Genomic DNA, 24,873 nt, shown 5'->3' with positions numbered 1-24,873 from the left:
ATTGAGGTCACAACACAGGTGAGTGATTACACCTGTGTCACCACCTCGACTTCGTTTGTCAAACTTTGAGTCAGAAAAATGGCGCCCATACGATGGAGAGGTGTAGTTCGGGTGTTCGTCTTGTTTGCAGTAGTGGCATCTGTTTCAGGTAAATATTTGTCTTACGATATATACATCTTCATTACAAAGTAAATATATTTACCGATACCTAGATCTGAGGCTGAGGGAAAAGTTTATTTGGTGTTGACCACTGTCAAACCCTAACCAGGAAATGATCCGGAAGTGGCAGAGATCGGACAGCGTGTGTAGGGGCAGTAGTAGAAGTAATAGTATAGGGACTGGCAAGTCATCTGCCTAGACCTCTCGGCCTTTTTTATATGTCCCCATTGAATCTTCATCTTCACTTCTATCATTTTAATTATTTTTTAAATTTTCTTCTTTTGTTTGTTGCTGTTGGGCGGGGTACGCAAGTACACTTCTGCAAGAACTTGTTTTCATTCGTCATGATCTTTTTTTTTCTTTTAAGATGTGGTATCAAGGAGATTTTTTTTTAACGTGTCAGTATTTTGTGCAAGTTACTTAGGTTGGTAGTGCATTCCATATTTGGGCAATTCGGTTAGCCAATGAATTTTTCTAAGGTTGGTGTTGCAGTGTTCTAACTTCTAAACAAATTTTCTCTACTGACTTCCTTGTACTATCATAATCCGACATTCTAAAGATATGTCTTGCATTTACATCATTGATGTTATTTAATATCTTAAAAGTTTCGATCAGATCTCCTCTTAATCTTCTACCTTTTAGTGAGTGTAGATTTAAGTATGTAAGTTTTTGTTGATAACTCATGTTCTTGCATTCTTTTAATAATTTCGTTGCCCTTCTTTGGACACTTTATAATTATATTGCTGTAGATTGTCTCTTCAGGTATGTGTGCCACACAATATTACAATGTTCTGCATGTGATCTAACTAATGCTTTATATAGACTGAGAAATATATTTTTGTCTAGGTAATTGAAAGTTCTCTTAATTACACCAATCATTTGATAGGCTTTATTTTTAATATTATCTACATGTGTATCAAAGGATAGCTTATTGTCAAACATTATTCCTAGGTCTTTCTCACTGTGGCATTTCTCAATATTCTGTGTCGTGTTTTCTATTTTTATATGGTAATTGTTATTTGGATTTTTTCCCTATGTGCATTACTTTACACTTTGAAACATTAAAATAAAGGTTCCATTTGTCAGACCATTCTTGTAGTTTATATAAATCAGTTTGCAATATGAGATTGTTGTGAGCATCACCATAAATTTTAGTGTCATCTGCAAACAAATTATACATACTTTGTATACAATCAGGAAGGTCGTTAATATATATTGTGAAAAGTACTGGTCCAAGAATGCTGCTCTGTGGAATACCAATAGAATAATTATATTTGCATAAATTGACTTATTTTCTCCTATCTTAACTAATTGTGTTCTACCTTTTAAGAAGCTTCTTGTCCAGTTCAGACAACTTGTCCAAAGTTATCAAAGTTTACATAACACAACATTTATGTGTTACCATATTACCAGCCAGCCCTCCATTACATCTATGAAGTGTCAACTGTAGAGAGATGCCGTGACACAATGCACAATATTCTGCTGGTGGTTATTTCAGAAATTGGGCCACCTGTACAAGTGCGCAACCTGACCAAATTTCAAATTGAAAAACACTTGTATTTTTTTTATTCGTAGATAAACTTTATCATGTAAATTATACCTCTGACTCTCTTAAGCATTTCCTTTTCGTGTAGGCAATACTGCAAGTGCAAGGGCAACAGAATCTTAAAAAAACAAAAGTACTGCAAAAGTGCAAAGCACTATCGTAGTGAGAAATGCCAAAGGACAATATTATTACTTTAATGACTCTGTGTGTGTTGTGTGTGTGTGTGCGTGTGCGTGCACACTACTGTGTCTTGTACTGTGTGTGATTGTATGTACTCTATGTGTGTGTGTGTGCATGTGCGTGTGCGTGCGCGCTCTACCGTGTCTCTTACTGTGTGTGATTGCATGTACTCTATGTGTGTTTGTGTGTTTGTGCTATGTGTGTGTGTGTGTTTGTGATGTTTGTTTGTGAGCAGGTCAGTGCAAGATCCCAGAGGACTACTCCGGGGACTGGTACTGGATGGACACTTTGGGGCGTGACAAGGTGACCATCGTCAATCGTGACGTGTGGGATAACCTGGCATGTGAGCAGATAAAGCTCCATGACAAAGACAACACCAATGTCGAGGGGGTCAACTCCACCATGCTGATGAGGAGAAAAACGTGAGCTGTTGCAGCTGGCTGACTGCACTTCCCGCTTCGTGACTGGCCGCAAAGACAGCAGTAGAATTCACACATTTTGCATGCATTTGCTCAACCATGCATCTCTCCTGCACACGCACAGTACGCTCACATGAATACACACAGTGACACACCCGTTCACAGTCACGGCGACAAAAGACGTGCAGGCAGGCAGACACACACACACACACACACACACACACACACACACACACACACAGAGTACATTACACGGAATGACTGTACATTACACAGAATGACTGGTAAGTCTGATAATCGGTATACCTCATCATAGTTTACTCAGTTATCACAGCCAAGAGGAACTCGGGGGAATCAGGGAATACCATGAGAAGTGCACATCAACTGACAACTTGGTGGAGAGCTGTAGTTTGGATTGAACATGCCTAATAACTGCTTTCACTGTGTTGTGTTTGAGAGAGGCAGAATGATGAAGATGCTCATCTGCCAGTACACAGGGTCTGGGTTTGAATTCTGCTCTTGTCCTTTCCCCCAGATTTCTCCTAAGTTTGACTGGAAAATCAAACTGAGCATCTAGTCGTTTGGATCAGACGATAAATCAAGTTCTAATATGCAGCAGGCACTTGGCACACTGAAAAAGAACCCATGGCAAAAAGAATTTTGTCCTCCAGCAAGATTCTGTAGAAGAAATCCACTCTGATATGTACACAAATATATGCATCCACTCAAGGCCTGACTAAGCGTGTTGGGGTTTTGCTGCTGGCTGGGCATAGAGCCTAGTAGGTATGATGTAGCCTGCGTGGATTTGTCCAAACGCAGTGACACCTCCTTGAGAAAATGAAACTGAAACTGTCTAGGGAGTTTCAGTTTCAGTAGCTCAAGGAGGCGTCACTGCATTCGGACAAATCCATATACGCTACACCACATCTGCCAAGCAGATGCCTGACCAGCAGCATAACCCAACGTACTTAGTCAGGCCTTGAGAAAAAAAACATAAAAAAAACTACAACTACTAATAATAATATGTATAAGGCACAAAAACTTGATGAAGTCAACTATAAGCGTACAAAAAAATAAACTAAACTAAACTAACTAACTAACTAACTAAATAATAATAATATAATTTAAAAAAAAAAAAAAATAATAAATAAATAAATAAATAAAAAAGACAACAATGATGATAAATAAGCAAATAAATGTAAAAAATGCAGACATACATTCACACATACACACACATATGCATAACAGGTATGCACCAAATATGCAGTTTCACAGATATGAAAGCACAGTCGAATACACATGAACGTACATGGGCCCCAACACAGACACACACACACACACACACACATTAACCTGCACCCCCTCTACCCACCTCCACACACTAATTTCTAGGCTACATATCGCAGCTTCCACGGCACACACACATACACACACACACACACACACACACACACACACACAGAGGCACACTTACTTGTACAAGCACACACACATACGCCCATATCCCCAACCCCCAACCCCACACACATATATACAAAGATATATATATATATATGCACACCTGCACGTTCCAATATTCCGTTGCTTCCGTGGTGTAGGCATGCAAACACACACATACCTCATCCTCTCCCCCCCCCCTCCACACACACACACACACACATATGCACGTGCACAGAACTCTCCTGACACTTGTGTACACTTACACCCTCGTGCATGCACAAACGCACACAAACACACAGACCCACACATACACACAAACACACACATACACACACGCACAGAGGCTGCCACTGATTGGCCACAAGAGGGATGGGAAAAGATCTCTGATGCCAAGAATGTGGCATCTAGTGTGTTGCTCAGTCTATTGTATTTGGAAAAGCCCACATAGAAGAAATTTGCGTAATGTTGGTTTGGAAATGATGCCGATATTTCTTTGGTTTGCAAAGCATCGTGCTCTACCTTTCATGCTAGACTTATGGCCACTCCCTCTCTCTGCCTTTATTTCTTTGAGGCGATCGATGGTGTGATGGCCTTGTACCTGTTCTTTTTGATATTCTTTGACTTTTCTGAGGATTTCCGATTTTCCTAGATGTAGGCCGCTCGTTGTTGTTGCGTTACCAGCAAGTCTGTCAGCTCGCTCATTTCCCTTAACACCTGCATGTCCCGGGCAGTATGACCATGTAAGTTTTTTAATCTGAAAGTTGCGCATTGCCTTATGCCACTCTGGGCTTCCCATTCCATTTTCAATTTTCTGTATGGGATTCATATGAGGGGGAGTGAATATGCCCAATGACTGCATCATATTCACTTTTTAAGCTTTTGAGGGGTTAGGGGGGTGGAATTGAAAATGCCCAGTGACAACATAAGCTAGCCCATGTGCTGAATACAGTGTTTTCAATGTGTTATTTCCTCACATGAAAATGGTGTGTGTGTGTGCAGTGGAAGTGTTTGCTACGTGTGTGTGGACGTCCTGTACAGAACACCCAACATCCTGCAAGTTCGGCAATGTAAGCATGGACAGAACAATGGTTATTTATTATTTACAGACATCTGATAACAGAGCAAAAAATGTCATCATTATGCATGATACAAAGAATCGTCACTCTTGACAGTTTTTATTGTTTATTGTTTGTCAGACTACACCAGTTCTCCCCCTTGTTTATAGTTTGCAAAGTGGTTTGTAACAGATGTCAGCATATATTTTTTTATCCACCATTCAGAGAACAGTCCTTAAAATTTTTGTGTTATGGCATATACACCAGTTACAGATGTTAGATGTTCATTGTCAACCCAGAGTACTGTTCATAGTACACTTGTGTCCTAAACCTGGTTTGGTGTTGATTTCTTTAGTTTTTGTTTGCATGTATGATGAACAACAAAACATGATTTGATTTTTTGCAGTTTTCAGTCTGTCTCTCTCTCTCTCTCTCTGTTACCCACCCACACACACACACACACACACACACTATAAATATATATATATAACACTATAAATATATATATATATATATGCACACACACTTACCATATCATACATGGAACACAAAATATCAGCATGATGTTTTGGATGAATTTTTATCTCAGGGCAGGTGGGATGAAAGATGGGAAGTGTCACCACTAGGATAAAAACATTGTTCATAAGAAGAATTGATATGTATGGTAAGCAGGATGCAGAGAACTGTACATGACCATGAATATTGTGTGTCTGTGTGTGCCTGTGCCTGTGTCTTTGCAGCTGACTGTTTTTCTGACAACAACGATTTTGACAACAAGTGCCCAGGTGTGAAGAAAATCCCGGGCGTGGATGAAGTGACAACGTACTTCCGTGAGTATGGACTTCCCCCACATCAAAGCCAACCAAACACAACCTGCACAAAGCCAGTGAAAGCTGGGCAAAAATACTGTACATTTTATATATATTTTGGCACTATATGTGAGTGCATCTTGTTAGATAAGATTGTCCAAATCAGGGTCAGTGTCCATGGCAAAAATGCACAGCAGATTGAACAGTGATCATCCTGCACACTCAGGTATGAAGTTCGCTTTGCTTCAGCTGACCAGGACCAGGGACTAGCATGTCAGAACAAGCCCATGAACCTCATAGGGCCAAGAGTGATGCTGAACTGAAACATAGTTGCACTTCGCTGAAAGTTGCCACTGTCCAAACAGATGTTTTAGAATTTCTTTCCATTGAGTTTTGTTGATTTTAGCATTCTATCACATTGGGGTATTTTGGCATAAAGTAACAATGAGATATTTTGGCATCGTGTCACAATGGGGTATTTGGTATCAAATGACAATGGAGTATTTTGATATCACATCACAGTGGGGTATTTTGGTATCACATCACAATGTGTCATTTTGATATCACAATGGGGTATTTGGTATCACATCACAGTGGGGTATTTTGATATCACATCACAATGGGGCATTTTGATATCACATCACAGAGGGACATTTTGGTATCACAATGAAGTATTTGGGTTTTTAGAAGAGAACAGAACCTGCACGGTGTGTGTGTGTGTGTGTGTACCTGCATGCATGTGTGTCACTGCCAGTGTCAGGAACTCCATGGTGACGTGTTCCAGGGCAGAACCTGCAGACGGTGAACTGCATCACCACGTTTGAGGGCATGTACCAGTTCACCTATGAGGTCAGCTGGGGCGGGGGCGGCATCTGTGACAACCTGGACTCGCAGATCCGGGCCTGCCAGGACCCAGGGTCAGCCTACGTGGACAATGAGGTCTTCTTCATGACCTATGCCCGCTGCCCCTCTGTGACCACCTCCTACTCACAGAGTCAGTGTCAATCATGGTTGGGGAAGGGTGGGGGCGTAGGGGGAGGAGTCAGTCTCACTGATGGGAGGGGGGGGGGAGGATGGGGAGTCAGTCTCACTGATGGGGGGGGGGGTGAGGGGGGAGTCAGTCTCACTGATGGTGGGGGGGGGGGTGAGGGGGGAGTCAGTCTCACTGATGGTGGGGGGTGGGGGGGTGGGGCAGTGAGTCTCACTGGCAGTCAGGGATGGGGGGTGGGGTGGGGGGTGCATGTATATAAGTGAAGAGCTCTGGGTTGTGATGTGGTGATGTAGGTATGTGGGAAATGAGGTGTCATATGAAATCATGATGATGATGTTGCTTACACCCCAACCAGCCACATACGGCTTGAGGTGATGGAAGTGTGCACATCAGTGGGTGTGTGGTGTGTACGAAAGATGATAAAACAATAGTTTGTAACTGGATGTATGGTGTGTACTTAAGTTGACGGAAGAGTGTACATGTGTGTGTTTGTGGTGTGTAAGTCGACATAAGTGTGTACATTTGTGTGTGTGTGGTGTGTATAAAAGGTGATAGAAGTGTGTACCTAGGTGTGTCTGTGTGGTGTATACATAAAGAGACAAAAGTGTGTATGTGTGTATACATAAGTTGATAGAAGTGTACTTGGGTGTGTGTGTGTGTGTGTAGTGTATACATAACAAGATTGAAGTATATTCCTGGGTGTGTCTGTGGTGTGTACATAAGTTGACAGAAGTTTGAGCACATTGCGTGTGGTGTGTACATAAGTTGACAGAAATTTGAGCACATTGCGTGTGGTGTGTACATAAGTTGACAGAAGTTTGAGCACATTGCGTGTGGTGTGTACATAAGTTGACAGAAGTTTGAGCACATTGCGTGTGGTGTGTACACAAGGTAACGGAGGTGTGACACAGGGTGACAGAGGTGAGTGCGTCAATGTGTGTGCAGCAATCCGTTATCAGTGCATGGGCAGTTGGTTCGCCATGGTGGGCAACACAGGCTACACCTTCGCTGCCATCGCTCAGGTGGTGGAGAAGGACAAGAGAGAGCGCTTCAAGTGTCTGGTCAGTCAGCATTCGACTCTTGTCTGTCTGTCTGTCCGTCTGTCTGACACTGTCTGCCTGTCTGTCTGTCTGTGGTGACCTTGGGAGGAGACTGGCATGCAGCATCAGCGTCATGCACCCCCTCGCCTCATGCACACAGTGTTGTTTATTCTTTTATCTCAGTACATTTCTGTGATTTTAGAATGGGTATTTCCACATAATGTAGACAGGAACAAGTTACGTATGCCATGGCTTTTTCATGTGTGCAAAATGTCTACTTCACCTGCAGCTGTATGTGTATGTTATTTTTTGGGTTTTGTTTAGATGAAAACATTCAGAAATGTTTGAGAAAAGTGCCTCTTTGAGAAGGGATTTTGTGTGGAGTATTGGACAAGTGGAGTGATGTCCTAGAGGTAATGTGTCCGCCTAGGAAGCGAGAGAATCTGAGCGAGCTGGTTTGAATCATGGCTCAGCCACCAATATTTTTTCCCCCTCCGCTAGACCTTGATGAGACGATAAACCGAAGTCCAGTGTGCAGCATGCACTTCGCACATAAAGGAACCCACAGCAACAAAAATGTTGTCCCTGGCAAAATTCTGTAGAAAAATCCACTTCGATAGGAAAAACAAATAAAACTGCATGCAGGTAAAAAAAAAAAAAAAAAAGGGCGGTGCTGTTGTGCAGCGATGTGCTGTCCCTGGGGAGAGCAGCCTGAATTTCACACAGAGAAAATGTTATGGTAAAAAAAAAGAAATACAAATACAATATTTGGGGTTCATGTCAAGATTTGGCCAAGCCAGCAAGTCATGATGTAGACAGGGAAAGGTTGAAATGCTTTTTGAATTCAGAAGGTATCCACAATATCCAAACTTACGTTCTCTCTAGAAAGCGAGAGGAATTTTGGGAGAGTGCTGGATGAATACAGATTTCAGAGTGAAGAACAACCGGCCCTATTTTATGAACACCTTATGTTCAGCACTCTCTTTGGGAAATAACCATATGAATTACTGTTTATCCATACATGCATAGTGTTGGTTGTAGCTGTCAACATTGTGCTAGTTGTAGCTATCAGCATAGTGTCAATGGTAGGAGTCAACATAGTGTTAGTTGTAGCAGTCAACATGGTGTTAGTTGTAGCAGTCAACATAGTTGTAGCAGTCAACATAGATACTGGAAATCACTTGCGATAAGTGTTATCAACACTGGGAAAGTCAGGGTCTGACGTGAAGTGTTAGTTGTGCCAGTCCTGATGGATGTTGGATATCACTTGAGACGTACATGTCTGACCTGAACTGTAATTGTGTTAGAGCCCCAGGCAAGTTTATTTCATTCCATTCCAGTTTACTTTCAGAATTGATTTTCAAGAACACCAATGAAAACTTGATAGCTAACCAAACAGTTAGCTGCATTTCATTACGTTTCATTTTGTTTCCGGCATGGTTGTTGACAGATGACACTGAAGAACCAGAAGTCTGCAGACAACACGATTCGCTGGGTGATGTCTCGCTTTGCCCGCTGCAAGACCCTCAACAGTCTGTATGATGGCCCTGTGCGACTGGTGCTCAGGAGAAGTGAGTTGTCTGCACTTTGAGGATCAGGGCTGGGGGGGGGGGGGCGGGGAGAGGGTGGGCAGAGGGCCGGGCAGGGGGTGAGGGGCGGGGGAGTAGAGGGGAAGGTGAAGGTCTCCTGTGGAATTAAGCAATTGTGTGTATAGCATCTGATCTGTACATGAAGGAACTGATCAATGAAACACTGACCAAGTACAGTGCTGGCTCTGCCCTGTTTTGCAGCCACTGGCTTTCACTGCAGCAGGCTTTGGGAGAGTGTTGTGGCAGTGTATGGCTGTGTAGGAAGGGTTTCTTCTTGGTCTTGTGCAAACCCGAAATGTAGCTTATATACAGTGTTTTGTCAAGCTGTTTGAATGTGATGTGTGTGAAGATAAACATGTGCATGTGTGCTGTACATTTGAAAGTGTCCAGCAAGTTTGAACCTGTGTTGTTTTCAGTGCGACAGCTGAACATTGCACGGTGTTGAAGGTAACATGGAGCAAGTAGCTGTGGCACAAATTTGTGGGGAGATTTTGAAGTGACCAGAATCAAATAGGACAAAGTATGGAAGTATGTTATGCATGAGTTGAAGCACAGGGTGTTTTTCTTCAGGATGTTTGCAGACTGACATAGAAAACACAGGTGTGTGTTGCGGACTGACACAAAAAACACAGGTGTGTGCTGCAGACTGACACAGAAAACACAGGTGTGTGCTGCAGACTGACACAAAAAACACAGATGTGTGCTGCAGACTGACACAGAAAACACAGGCGTGTGCTGCAGACTGACACAGAAAGCACAGGTGTGTGCTGCAGACTGACACAGAAAACACAAGGTGAGTGTTGCAGACTGACACAGAAAGCACAGGTGTGTGCTGCAGACTGACACAGAAAACACAGGTGTGTGCTGCAGACTGACACAGAAAACACAAGGTGAGTGTTGCAGTCTGACAGAGAAAACCTGAGCATGCTGTGGGTTTCAGTTCCGCCACGCACCCCGTACATCGCGCCTCAGTGCAACCTGCCGCGCAACATCTCCGGGGAGTGGTTCACGCAGGGCATTCAGTTCAAGTCCAAGGTGCAGATCAATGACACACACATCAAGTACTTCACCCGCAAGAACGAGTTTGAGTACGAGGAGACGTACCTGTCCTGCCAGCAGACCTTGGGCACACGCTACCTCATGACCAAGGTCATCGTCGGCAAGTGGTCAGTCACCATGTCTGTCTGATTGTCTGTCTGTCTGTGTGACTGTCTGACTGACTGACTGTTGGTTGTGCGTCAGCTGATGTCAGTGTGTGAGCATTGTCATTGTTCATATGCTTTTTGGAGTGTTTGGTATGCAGTATCCAGTCTGGAAGGTTGTGATGAAGGCAGGGTAAAGGTTGAATCATCAAAAGATAATTTTGACCCCAGCATATTTCTGGACATTAAAACAGTGACATGGTGATTGGTGTTGGTTTCCTCAAGTGGAAACATTCACATTGCAGAGTGCTGCTTTCGGTTCAACAAAACTTTGGGGAGTGTGTGTTGTGAGAAATCTGTGTACCATAATTATCAGGCTTCAGTTTGATAAAGATTTATATCCCTTGCCGTGCTGTGATTATTGAACTTGGCCTGTTTCAGTGAGGTGGACTTTGTGTGTTATGACATTGTTCCCAGACATCACGGCATTGTGCGCTACAGAGTGGGTAAGTCATTATACACAACCTGCTGTTTCTCTCTCCTTTCTTTGAATTAAAAAAAAAAATCATTTCGCTTCTTGTGTTTGTACATACATATTTTAGCATGTGTATGTACATATTTATTAGTTTTTGTAATATGATTTATTTGTGTGTGTGTGTGTGTGTGTGTATTTTCAGTGTTTATGTACATATTTATAAATTTGTTTACTTACATAATTTGTGTGTGTATACATGTACATATGTTTTAGTGTTTGAACATACATATTGATTACTGGGTGCACATACGTGTTTATTAGTATGTGTGCCTACATATTTATTATTGTGTGTATGAACATATTCATGCATTCTCTGTTTATCGGTTCATTCTGTTTGTCAGAGCTGACTTTTCTATGTGTGTATGTGTGTGTGTGTGTGTGTATGTGTGTGTGTGTGTGTGTGTGCGTGCAGGGAAGCCGTCCCGACTGACGCAGGACGAGGAAGCTCAGGCCAACTTCATGGAGCGGAAGTTCCGGGAAGCCTGCAGCTGGATGTCCTTCACCTTCAGCCGTAACCACACCGACTGGAAGTACGAGGTCCTCATCTGTGAGTACCCTCCCCTGACTGTCTGACATCACTCGGTGCACAGTGATGTCTCTGTTCTCAGCACGAGTGTGTCTGTTTACTGCAGCTGTCTGTCATTGTCTTTTTACTGCAGCTGTCTCTCATTGTTTACTGCAGCTGTCTGTCATTGTCTTTTTACTGCAGCTGTCTGTCATTGTTTACTGCAGCTGTCTGTCATTGTTTACTGCAGCTGTCTGTCATTGTCTTTTTACTGCAGCTGTCTCTCATTGTTTACTGCAGCTGTCTGTCATTGTCTTTTTACTGCAGCTGTCTGTCATTGTCTTTTTGCTGCAGCTGTCTGTCATTGTCTTTTTACTGCAGCTGTCTGTCATTGTCTTTTTACTGCAGCTGTCTGTCATTGTTTACTGCAGCTGTCTGTCACTGTTTACTGCAGCTGTCTGTCATTGTCTTTTTACCGCAGCCGTCTGTCATTGTTTACTGCAGCTGTCTGTCATTGTCTTTTTACTGCAGCTGTCTGTCATTGCTTACTACAGCTGTCTGTCTTTTTACTGCAGCTGTCTGTCATTGTTTACTACAGCTGTCTGTCATTGTCTTTTTACTGCAGCTGTCTGTCATTGTCTTTTTACTGCAGCTGTCTGTCATTGTCTTTTTATTATCTTTTTACTGCAGCTGTCATTGTTTACTGCAGCTGTCTGTCATTGTCTTTTTACTGCAGCTGTCTGTCATTGTTTACTGCAGCTGCCTGTCATTGTTTACTGCAGCTGTCATTGTCTGTTTACGGCAGCTGCCTGTCATTGTTTACTACAGCTGCCTGTCATTGTTTGTCATTGTTTACTGCAGCTGTCTGTCATTGTCTTTTTTTTAATACTGCAGCTGTCATTGTCTTTTCTTTTTTTCTCTCCTTTTTCCCCCCTTTTACTGCAGCTGTCTGTTATTGTTTACTGCCGCTGTCTGTCATTGTTTACTGCAGCTGTCTGTTATTGTTTACTGCAGCTGTCTGCCATTGTCTGTTTACTGCAGCTGTCTGTCGTTGTTTAATGCAGCTGACATTGTCTGTTTACGGCAGCTGCCTGTCATTGTTTACTGCAGCTGTCTGTCATTGTCTTTTTACTGCCGCTGTCTGTCATTGTCTTTTTACTGCAGCTGTCTGTCATTGTTTTTTTTGTTTTTTGTTGTTGTTGTTTTTTTACTGCAGCTGTCTGTCATTGTTTACTGAAGCTGTCATTGTCTGTTTGCTGCAGCTGCCTGTCATTGTTTACTGCAGCTGTCTGTCATTGTCTTTTTACTGCAGCTGTCATTGTCTTTTCTTTCTTTTTTTCCCCTTCTTTTACTGCAGCTGTCTGTTATTGTTTACTGCAGCTGTCTGTCATTGTCTGTTTACTACAGCTGTCCGCCGTGGTCTGTTTACTACATGCGTGCGTCATTGTCTGTTTACCACAGCTGTCTGTCATTGTCTTTTTACTACAGCTGTCCATCATTGTTAACTACATGTGTCCATTATTGTTTACTGCAGTTGTCAATCATTGTTAACTACAGCTGTCAATTATTGTTTACTACAGCTGTCAATCATTGTTTACTACAGTTGTCAATCATTGTTTATTACGGCTGTCGGTCATTGTCTGTTTACTGCAGCTGTCAATCATTGTTTACTACAGTTGACATCTGAGTATTCTCAACACACTGTGTCCATCATTATTTACTACAGCTTGTGTGTCTGTGTAGGAGAGAGACTGTTTTTGAATCTTTGTGTTTTTTTAACCGTAAATGAACAGTCATGACAGGAAACACTTTTTTTTTTCTCTTGAAAAGAACAAAAATGATTATAGTAAGAATGTTCAGATTTCTTATCTTTTCTTCACATTTATAGTTTTGTATCTGTCAAGTGTATGGAAGAGAATAGTTGTTACATATTTGTATATTTCTGTCTGTCTCTATAGTCATCTCTTTTACTGTCTGTAATTTAGTATAAATACTTATCTGTCAGTTTTGACTATATTCTTGTTAAAGAACGCACCAAAATAATGCATTGTTGGTGTGTATTTCAGAGGGTAGTATGGGGCATAAGGTTGGTTTGTGTTCTAGTGAACAACAGATAGGGTATGTAATTACATGTGCTTGTTTTTATGAGGTGTTGGAGAGGGGGGTGGGTGTTGGGGAGAGGGGGTGGTGGAGGGGGGGGGCTGTCTTTGTTTTGATGCTAAAATCAGAAAAGATATAAAATCTGTGTGTATCCTTGTTCCTTTTTTTTTTTTTTTTTTTTTTTTGGTCATGCATGATGAGACAAACTAGTGTATGATGTATGTGAGGTGGACTGGAAAAGGGAAGGTATGGAGGGAGGGTATGAAGGGTGGATGTGTGTTTCAGTGGACTGGAGGAGGGAGGGTATGAAGGGTGGATGTGTGTTTCAGTGGACTGGAGGAGGGAGGGTATGAAGGGTGGATGTGTGTTTCAGTGGACTGGAGAAGGAAGGGTATGAAGGGTGGATGTGTGTTTCAGTGGACTGGAGAAGGATGGGTATGAAGGGAGGGTATGAAGGGTGGATGTGTGTTTCAGTGGACTGGAGGAGGGAGGGTATGAAGGGTGGATGTGTGTTTCAGTGGACTGGAGGAGGGAGGGTATGAAGGGTGGATGTGTGTTTCAGTGGACTGGAGAAGGAAGGGTATGAAGGGTGGATGTGTGTTTCAGTGGACTGGAGAAGGGTGGGTATGAAGGGTGGATGTTTGTGTTTCAGTGGACTGGAGAAGGGTGGGTATGAAGGGTGGATGTGTGTTTCAGTGGACTGGAGAAGGGAGGGTATGAAGGGTGGATGTGTGTTTCAGTGGACTGGAGAAGGGAGGGTATGAAGGGTGGATGTGTGTTTCAGTGGACTGGAGAAGGGAGGGTATGAAGGGTGGATGGTTGTGTTTCAGTGGACTGGAGAAGGGAGGGTATGAAGGGTGGATGTTTGTTTCAGTGGACTGGAGAAGGGTGGGTATGAAGGGTGGATGGTTGTGTTTCAGTGGACCCTCCCTCCCCCATCACCTGTCCTGTGGCTGGACGATACATGTTTGACCAGTACGCCAATGGAGAGCTGGAGAAATACGCCACACGTATCCGGGGTGTGACAGACAGACCACGTGTGCAGGTACCTTTGTTGTTGTCACTTGCCAAAGGAAAAAACAACAACATAACAAACAAAAAACAATACCACCACCTCAGTCCACTGTGGGTTTAATTCACACACACTTGCATAGCTGCTCTATATATAGCCAGGAAGCAGTCACACTGGCCAGGTGTGATGACAGACGTGTGGTGTAGAGGTAAAGATGACAGGCCCAGGTGTGATGACAGGTGTGTGGTGTAGAGGTAAGGATGACAGGCCCAGGTGTGATGACAGGTGTGTGGTGTGGAGGTAAAGATGACAGGCCCAGGTGTGATGACAGACGTGTGGTGTAGAGGTAAAGATGACAGGCCCAGGTGTGATGACAGGTGTGTGGTGTAGAGTTAAAGATGACAGGCCCAGGTGTGATGACAGGTGTGTGGTGTAGAGGTAAAGATGACAGGCCAGGTGTGATAGCAGACATGGTGTAGAGGTAAAGATGACACGCCCAGGTGTGATGACAGACGTGTGGTGTAGAGGTAAAGATGACAGGCCCAGGTGTGATAGCAGACATGGTGTAGAGGTAAAGATGACAGGCCCAGGTGTGATGACAGACATGGTGTAGAGGTAAAGATGACAGGCCCAGGTGTGATGACAGACGTGTGGTGTAGAGGTAAAGATGACAGGCCCAGGTGTGATGACAGGTGTGTGGTGTAGAGGTAAAGATGACAGGCCCAGGTGTGATGACAGACATGGTGTAGAGGTAAAGATGACAGGCCCAGGTGTGATGACAGGTGCGTGGTGTAGAGGTAAAGATGACAGGCCCAGGTGTGATGACAGGTGTGTGGTGTAGAGGTAAAGATGACAGGCCCAGGTGTGATAACAGACATGGTGTAGAGGTAAAGATGACAGGCCCAGGTGTGATGACAGGTGTGTGGTGTAGAAGTAAAGATGACAGGCCCAGGTGTGATGACAGACGTGTGGTGTAGAGGTAAAGATGACAGGCCAGGTGTGATGACAGACGTGTGGTGTAGAGGTGAAGATGACAGGCCCAGGTGTGATGACAGACATGGTGTAGAGGTAAAGATGACAGGCCCAGGTGTGATGACAGGTGTGTGGTGTGGAGGTAAAGATGACAGGCCCAGGTGTGATGACAGACGTGTGGTGTAGAGGTAAAGATGACAGGCCCAGGTGTGATGACAGACGTGTGGTGTAGAGTTAAAGATGACAGGCCCAGGTGTGATGACAGATGTGTGGTGTAGAGGTAAAGATGACAGGCCAGGTAGGATGACAGACGTGTGGTGTAGAGGTAAAGATGACAGGCCCAGGTGTGATGACAGATGTGTGGTGTAGAGGTAAAGATGACAGGCCCAGGTGTGATGACAGACGTGTGGTGTAGAGGTAAAGATGACAGGCCCAGGTGTGATGACAGACGTGTGGTGTAGAGGTAAAGATGACAGGCCCAGGTGTGATGACAAGTGTGTGGTGTGGAGGTAAAGATGACAGGCCTAGGTGTGATGACAGGTGTGTGGTGTAGAGGTAAAGATGACAGGCCCAGGTGTGATGACAGACATGGTGTAGAGGTAAAGATGACAGGCCCAGGTGTGATGACAGGTGTGTGGTGTGGAGGTAAAGATGGCAGGCCAAGTGTGATGACAGACATGGTGTTGAGGTAAAGATGACAGGCCCAGGTGTGATGACAGACGTGTGGTGTGGAGGTAAAGATGACAGGCCTAGGTGTGATGACAGGTGTGTGGTGTGGAGGTAATGATGACAGGCCCAGGTGTGATGACAGACGTGTGGTGTAGAGGTAAAGATGACAGGCCCAGGTGTGATGACAGACATGGTATAGAGGTAAAAATGACAGGCCCAGGTGTGATGACAGGTGTGTGGTGTGGAGGTAAAGATGGCAGGCCAAGTGTGATGACAGACATGGTGTTGAGGTAAAGATGACAGGCCCAGGTGTGATGACAGGTGTGTGGTGTAGAGGTAAAGATGGCAGGCCAAGTGTGATGACAGACATGGTGTTGAGGTAAAGATGACAGGCCCAGGTGTGATGACAGACGTGTGGTGTGGAGGTAAAGATGACAGGCCTAGGTGTGATGACAGGTGTGTGGTGTGGAGGTAAAGATGACAGGCCCAGGTGTGATGACAGGTGTGTGGTGTGGAGGTAAAGATGGCAGGCCAAGTGTGATGACAGACATGGTGTAGAGGTAAAGATGACAGGCCCAGGTGTGATGACAGGTGTGTGGTGTAGAGGTAAAGATGGCAGGCCAAGTGTGATGACAGACATGGTGTTGAGGTAAAGATGACAGGCCCAGGTGTGATGACAGACGTGTGGTGTGGAGGTAAAGATGACAGGCCCAGGTGTGATGACAGACGTGTGGTGTAGAGGTAAAGATGACAGGCCCAGGTGTGATGACAGACATGGTATAGAGGTAAAAATGACAGGCCCAGGTGTGATGACAGGTGTGTGGTGTTGAGGTAAAAATGACAGGCCCAGGTGTCAACCAGGTTGACAGAACTGTGCGGTTGTCCACAGGTGGATTGCCGCATCACGGTGTCAGAGATGAAGTCGTGCAGTCAGGACCGAACACGCATTGAAGTGGACGCTGAGTACTGTGAGTCTGTGGACTACAGGGGCCGCCCCATCGGGGAGTACGGTGAGTGGTGCTGTGGTGTGTGTGTATGTGTGTGATGTTGTATGTGGTCTGTGTGTGCTGTGCTGTGTGTGATGTGGGCTGTGGTGTGTGCTGTAGTTTGTTTGCTGTGTACTGTGGTCTGTGTGATGTGATGTGAGCTGTAGTGTGTGCTGTGGCATGTGTGTGTGTACTGTGGTGTGTGTGCTGTGATGTATGATGTAGCAGGAGTGTGTGCGATGTATGTGTTTAGTGTGTTATAGTGTGTATGTGATGTGGTGTGTACGTGATGTGGTGTGTGTGTGTGTGTTTGATTTCAAGCTGTAATGATGTGGTGTGTGCGTGTGTGTGTGTGTGTTTGTGTGTGTGTGTATGTTTGCGCGTGTGTGTTCATGTGTGTGTGTGTTTGATGTCAAGCTGTGATGATGTGGTGTGTGTGTGTGTGTGATATAAAGCAGTGATGTGTGGGTGTGATGTCAGTCTGTGGTAATGTGGTGACACATAGTGTAGGTGTGATATAAAGCAGTGATGTGTGGGTGTGATGTCAGTCTGTGGTAATGTGGTGACACATAGTGTAGGTGTGATATAAAGCAGTGATATGTGGGTGTGATGTCAGTCTGTGGTAATGTGGTGACACGTGGTGTGGGTGTGTGGTGTAGATGAACCTGACCACATCCTGACGTGTGTTGGATTCTGGATGGAGGACATGAAGTCCTACCTCATCACCTATGATGAGGAAGATGCCATCTCCAAATTCAGATGCTGGGTAACGTGTAATTTTTTTTATAATCCCTTTATTGATTTACATTGTATAGATCTCTATTTTACATTGTGTTGTTTATCTGATTTTGTTCTTTCAGTATATAAAGATTCATAGATTCACTGAGAGAACACCATGTGAATATATAGAGTATATAGAGAGATATAGATATATATATATATATAATATGTATATTGAAACATATATGTATATGATATGATTTGACTAGGAGAGAATAGCAGGGTAGAAATGCACATGTCTAGAAAAAAATATGAGAGAAGTAGATGGCTAGATCGCTAAGTAGATAGAAGATTGACTGATTTGCTGATTGATTGTTTCAGGTGTATGAGCGAATCAGCTGGACGGAGATGCAGCTATCCAGGTCACAGACAGCTCGCTGTCGGCCGGATCAAACTTCCGCTGATTACATGAAGGAGGGAACCGGGCTGATGATGTACCTGTCTGAAAACGAACGACTGTGTAAGTGTCACTGTGCACCTGTAGGACAGAACGTGCAACAGCCGAGTGGTTAAAAACTTTGACTTCAACTCTGATGGTCCTGAGTTTGAATCCCAGTCACAGAACCTGTGGGTAAAAGGTGGAGATTTTTCTGATCTTCCAGGTCAACATATGTGCAGGCCTGCTAGTGCCTGAACCCCCTTTAAATGTATAGACTTGCAGAAGATTAATATACATGTTAAAGACCAGTAATCTATGTCAGCATTCAGTGAATTATGGAAACAAAAAACATACCCCATATGCACCCCCTCACCCGAAAATGGAGTATGACTGACTGCACGATATGGATAAAAGCCCTCATTCTCATAAAAGACCACTGGTTCACTATGTGAGTGAATGTGGAAGTCACAGGCCAGGAACGAAGTAAGACAGAGGATGAACTAACAAGGTGTACAGTATTCTGTGTCAGCTGACAGTAAATGAACAAGGTGTAGATTCTTCTGCACCTGTGGACAATAAATGAACAGGGTGTGGATGAACATGATGACGCTTTAGAGACTGTATGTAACTCGTGGTTTGTGCAGTGCCTTCTTTGGGTTTTTTCTAACTTGTTAAGGGTGTGTGTGCTTTGCCGTAGCTACTTTCGTTTTCTCCGCATAGGCGGGTAGTAGTTTGCACAGGACAGGAATGTCAGACCCCTGCCGGAGTCTGCAGCAGTTGGTCACTGTATGTTACTTAAACGTAATTTTAAGAAGAAAATTTCCTTTTTAACAGTGCAATGCAATGCAGTGTAGTACTATACAGTGATGTCAGTGCAGTACAGTGCTGGGTGTTTTGTTTCAGTCGACGACTGCCCTCAGAGGTTTGACCCTGGCATTGACCCCTACAGGAAGGCCACCGTCATCTACGTTCTGAGTGCTGCCCCCTCCCTCTTCTCCTCCACCGTAGTCGTCGTCCAGTCTGTCATCTACCTCGTCCTCTCCTTCCTCCTCCTCTGATTGGCAGTCATGTGTGCGGAGAATTAGTGAAGGGCAGGTGTGGAGAGAGGTGTACTGTGACAGGTGTGATGACAGGTGTGCATGGCTAGGTAAAAACACAGAGAACAAGTTGTACGTCATGCAGACATTGTTCCTAGTGAATCTGATTGGGGGGGTGGGGGTGTGGAGGGAGGGGAAGGGGAGAGCAGTGCATTGTGTGAAGATGCTGTGTGAGTGAAGTATGTCTGTTGGCGTGGTGAGTTTTCATCGTGAGCCATTCTGTCCGAATTTCTCTGCGTCTTGTCTGTCTGTCTGTCTGTAGTGTCAAAACTAACAATGGTACTGCTGGGGCACTTGAATGCTGTGCACTGACAAATCAAAGTGCTTAGAACCTGGTTTGTTCACATGTGGGCATAGCACTGCTTCCTAGGTGAGGGGTAGGGGGGGGCAGGGAGGGGGAGAGAGTAATCAGAAGTGAGAAACACGCTCATAACTACATGCACATGAAAAGCTACAGCTGATGGTCCCTGTGAGTTGTGTGTTGATCAGGTCCACTCTGTCAAATGCACTCTGCTCTGCTGCCCCATCATTACTGAGGCCTTGATGCATTGAACTGTTTTAGTTTGTTTTGATGGTTTACATGGAATTCTTGTATGCTGTTGACTTTGAAACTGTAATAAACCTGACCCCATGTCTACAGGTTGTAATGAAATAATATACAAAAGTCAAACCATGTCTAGGATCTCATTTTCGCAGGGCTGCATCACTGTTGCTGGTGTTTGATGGCTGGGAAATGTTCGTGAACCAGAGTTAGTTTTGTTGAGCAACACCCAAACAATAAGTTTTGGCAACATTTTGTTTCTGCTGAGAAGACGCCAGTGTGCAATAGCCGAATGGTTAAAGCGCTGGACTTTCAATCTGAGGGTCCTGGGTTTGAATCTTGGTGCACCTGGTGGGTAAAGGGTGGAGATTTTTCCGATCTCCCAGGTCAACATGTGCAGACCTGCTAGTGCCTGAACACCCTTCGTGTGTATGCGCACGCAGAAGATCAGATACGCACGTTAAAGATCCTGTAATCCATGTCAGTGTTCGGTGGGTTATGGAAACAAGAATATACCCAGCATGCAAACCCCCGAAAACGGAGTATGGCTGCCTACATGGCGGGGTAAATAAAAAACAAACAAACGGTCATACACGTAAAATGTTACATGTCTGTCTGAGTGTGTATGTGTGTGCGTCTGAAATCTGATTGAATGACACAGGAAACGAATGATGAGCGCCCAGTGGCAGCTGTCAGTCGGCTCTACCCAGGTAGGCAGCCTGTGGTGCAAATGTTCCCGTGTATGTAAAGCGCTGAGTTTGGTCTCTGACCGAGGATAGGCGCTATAGAAGTATCCACATCAATCAATCTGTTCCCTTGTGGTGATCATCCAGGAGAGTTGTGTGTTCTTTGTGGAGTTAGGTGTGGTTTATTGAGGAGTCAAGCATAGTTTGTGGAAGAACCAGGCATAGTTTGTGGAGGAGTCAGGTATGGTTTGTGGAAGAACCAGGCTTAGTTTATGGAAGAATTGGGCATAGTTTGTGGAGAAGTCAAGCATAGTTTGTGGAAGAACCAGGCATATTTTGTGGAAGAGACAGGAATAGTTTGTGGAGTAATAAGGTACAAGATTCAAGCATTGTGTATGGAAAATTCAGGCATTGTGTATGGAAGATTCAGGCATAGTGTATGGAAATTTCGGGCATGTGTATGGAAAATTCAGGCATAGTATATGGAAGATTCAGGCATAAGAGTCAGGCATAGTGTATTGAGGATTCAGGCATAGTGTATGGAAGATTCAGGCATGGTGTATCAAAAATTCAGGCGTGGGATTCAGGCATAGTGTACGGAAGATTTAGGCATAGTGTATGGAAAATTCAGGTATAAGAGTCAGGCATAGTGTATGGAAAATTCAGACGCCAGATTCTGGCATAGTTTGTGGAGGATTCAGGCATGGTTTGTGGAGGATTCAGGCATGGGAGTCATAGGAGATGTCAGAAACAAAACTGTTGGGCTTGATATGCATGTTATCAAGACGATTGATAACACTGTTCATGCTGTACATATCAGTTTTTATATACCTTTCTGTATGCATTTTAAATACTATGTTCTCATTTATATACATGGATTTTTGCCTTGAAAGAAAGACGGAAAGAAAAAAGTGTGTGTGGGTGTTCAGGTGTGTGTATGAAACTGTTTTGTAGAAGTCCCTGCAGCGGACATGTATCTTTACAATTTATCAAGATGGAGAACCCTGGAATGAAAAGTCTAGATGGGAAATACTTGGATGAAAACAGTTTAATTCAAACTGATTTTGTTGCTTTTTATATCACCTGTAAAAAAACAAAAACAAAACATTCCTGTTTTTATCAATTTTTCATGAATTTTTCTGATTTATTGCCATTTCTAACAGTATTTCATGACTTTTTTTTCAGATTTTCTGTACATTTATGATGTTCAGATATGTATATACACATATATGTCAGCCACATAGCAAATAATTAATCTTACAGAAGAATTTTGTATCAGTGCAGGTCAAATTTCATGCTCTTTATGGTTGTGAATGCTGAATAAATATTTTAATGATAAATTTGAAGAATTGTTTTGCTGTTTGCTTTCCAATTGTTATTGTTGTCTTGCAGACAAACATCAAAATGTGCCTGGCTGTGTCTGTCCAGTCTTTGTTTCTCTCTCTCTCACTCAATAAGATTTTGTTCGTTTGTTCGTTCGTTCTCTCTCTCTCCAGCGACACGATTTGATCTCTCTCTCTCCCTCTCTCTTTCTCCCCCCCCTCTCTGTGTCTGTCTCTCTGTCTCTCCAGCAGCATGATTTGATCTGTCTCTCTCCCTCTCTCTGTCTCTCTCAGTTTCATTGTTTACATTTTGCTTTTTTTTTTTAAATCACTTTACAAACAGGCTGTCTGTCTCTTTGTCTGTCTGTCTCTTTGTCTGTCTGTCTCTTTGTCTGTTTCTCCCCTTTGCAGTCTCACTTCCATCTCTGCAGTGTACACTGTTCAATCGGACACATCACACACTGACACAGTTATGGAGGCAGCAATATCAGAATGGGGGGGTGGGGGGGGGGGGGAGGCAGAGGGGGGGAGCAGACATAAATGGAGAACAGTTTCAGTGGTTGTTGCTTTTTTTTTTTTTTTTCCATTCCCAGAACTATAAACTCCAAAACGGTCAGATTTCTACAGAGAAGATTTCCACACCTGGAGCAGACATCAGTATGGGAAAAATCTACATTCAAAATTTGTGTCCTTACTTTTAATGTGTGTGTGTGTGTGTGTGTGTGTTTAAATTCTTTCTAAATCAAAATTTGAAAAATGTAACAAAAAATAAGTTGATGCAACATATTCAAAGTGGACTTGAACAAAGTGCCGTTGGGGTATTTGAAAAAGGATAAACACACACAAAAGACAAGACAACGTAAAAAGAACAAAAAGCATCAACAACACACTCAAAGCAACCAAGACACAAAAACAAAACACCCAAAAAGCCACCAAAAATGAATGTGTTGTGACATGAGGAGGAATGACAATGTTCCCCCTGTGTTGTATTATGCCCCAATTTGACACAAAAACGTTTCAGACTGATTGGGTTATGATATCTTATTTTCTGGTTAGCATCTGCATCAGATGTAAAATGTTTCAGACTGATTGGGTTGTGATGTCTTATTTTCTGGCTAGCTTCTGCATCAGATGTAAAATGTTTCAGACTGATTGGGTTGTGATATCTTATTTTCTGGCTTGCATCTGCAACAGATATAAAATGCCAAAGCTTATGGAGAGTCTACCAATTCATAAAAGTCTCTGATCAAAATCTGTGTACAGTCACTCTTGATTTCTTTTTTGATAAGCTAATCCTACATACCATGCACTTCCAGTTTTGAGTTTGGTTTTGTTTAAAGTGATTCAAAAACATTATTAATAATCCCCACCCCCTCCCCATGCCCCCCATAGTTTTGATTTGACTTCAATATCCCATGGTTTAAAAAAAAAATCTTTGAAATGATTACTAATAAGTTTACCAATTGTAATCCATAACAGTTGTGCATTCTCCCTCCCTGCCTTCCCACCCACTTAACCGTAAAAAAAAGATGATCTGTCAATCTCTTGACCAATGTATTATACTTTCCTGGTGGTCACGAGGGCTACAACATTTTTTTGTTGATTTTTTTTTTTGGGGGGGGGGGGGGGGGGGGGGGGGTGGGGGTGGTGGTGGTGGTGGTGGTGGTTATCAGGGAGTGTTTTCTTTGACTTGTATTTCTCTTTTTTGTCACAACAGATTTCTCTGTGTGAAATTTGGGCTGCTCTCCCCAGGGAGAGCGCGTCGCTACACTGACAGCACCACCCTTTTTTTTCCCCACGCCCTGCTTGCAGTTTTATTTGTCTTTCCTATCAAAGCGGATTTTTCTACTGAATTTTGCCAGGGACAACCCTTTTGTTGCCATGGGTTCTTTTATGTGTGCTAAGTGCATGCTACACATGGGACCTCGGTTTATGATCTTATCCGAATGACGTGTGCAAGCATTTAAAACAAATATCTTAAAAAAATCAATTGATTTATTTATTTCAATACTGTTTCGGCAAAGGCAGATGAAAATAAAGGAAAACAGACCCTCTGAGGTCACCCATTATATTCATTGTGTTCATCAGCTCAGCTAGACACTGTCTACCCAAGAAGAAAAGTGGACACCTGATTTTTATCTTATCATCTTTCCCTTCTCCCCTTTCAGCCTGACACAGTTTAATACCGGCTTTTGCTTTCTCTTTCTTCCAGCATGTATGGTTGAAGCTCATTTTACCCCATGCCCCCCTATCCATGTATTTATGTAGGAAGTTACTAAGTAAACCACATCCCATGCATGAACGATGCATGTACATCGATCGAGATGTTCTGTCTGCTATGTCGAGACACATTACACTCAGCAATGCTTTGTGTAACTTTACATCAGCTGGCTGTTTGTTCATTCATGCTTTATCCGACAGTGGCTGTCAGCATTTGTGTTCTGCTGTGACTAATTTTAAAATAGACCATTATTGTTTTTTTGTTGGGTTTTTTGGTTTTTTTTGGTTTTTTTTTTTTAATCGGGGGTGGGGGGGGGGGGGGGAAGAAGGAGAAACCCAAGTATTGACTGTGGTCTTGCAGAGCAATACAGAAAGAGGAAAGAATTTCTCTGAACTGTGTACGTGTTTTTTTTTGTTTAAAAAAAAGAAAAAAAAAGCGCCCAGGGGCACAATTTTATGTAGGGAGTTACTATGTAAACCACATCCCATGCACGAACGATGCATGAACATCGATCGAGACGTTCTGTCTGCTACGTCGAGACTCATTAGACTCAGCAACGCTTTGTGTGACTTTACGTCAGCTGGCTGTTTGTTCATTCATGCTTTATCCGACAGTGGCTGTCAGCGTTCGTGTTCTGCCGTGTTGGTTACTGTGACGATCGCCCAGGCAGGTAACTGAGGCTTGATTGACATTCCACC

At 43.4% G+C, this 24,873-nt stretch overlaps 1 protein-coding gene across 1 annotated transcript; it reads left to right on the top strand.

Annotated features, from left to right (window-relative positions):
• The first annotated feature begins 12 nt into the window (after positions 1 to 12).
• Positions 13 to 21,972, top strand: LOC143294945 (uncharacterized). The gene is made up of 15 exons (XM_076606465.1): positions 13 to 148; positions 2,121 to 2,307; positions 4,744 to 4,811; positions 5,540 to 5,629; positions 6,393 to 6,602; positions 7,545 to 7,660; positions 9,090 to 9,210; positions 10,169 to 10,394; positions 10,812 to 10,876; positions 11,318 to 11,452; positions 14,431 to 14,555; positions 17,053 to 17,173; positions 17,809 to 17,915; positions 18,251 to 18,389; positions 19,212 to 21,972. The coding sequence occupies exons 1-15, from the start codon at positions 79 to 81 to the stop codon at positions 19,364 to 19,366; spliced, it is 1,935 nt and encodes a 644-aa protein (XP_076462580.1). The 5' UTR covers positions 13 to 78; the 3' UTR covers positions 19,367 to 21,972.
• The last annotated feature ends 2,901 nt before the right edge of the window (positions 21,973 to 24,873 follow it).

Source organism: Babylonia areolata, chromosome 20 (assembly GCF_041734735.1).
Source record: "Babylonia areolata isolate BAREFJ2019XMU chromosome 20, ASM4173473v1, whole genome shotgun sequence".
NCBI classification, from domain to species: Eukaryota; Metazoa; Mollusca; class Gastropoda; order Neogastropoda; family Buccinidae; genus Babylonia; species Babylonia areolata.
The sequence above is the reverse complement of the archived record's forward strand: the minus strand, read 5'-3'. Positions and strand labels throughout refer to the sequence as shown.

Coding starts and splice junctions, on each gene's coding strand:
- LOC143294945 (XM_076606465.1), top strand. CDS start 79: ATGGCGCCCATACGATGGAGAGGTGTAGTTCGGGTGTTCGTCTTGTTT. Junction 4,812..5,539: donor CATCCTGCAAGTTCGGCAAT/GTAAGCATGGAC, acceptor GTGTCTTTGCAG/CTGACTGTTTTTCTGACAAC. Junction 5,630..6,392: donor TGAAGTGACAACGTACTTCC/GTGAGTATGGAC, acceptor GACGTGTTCCAG/GGCAGAACCTGCAGACGGTG.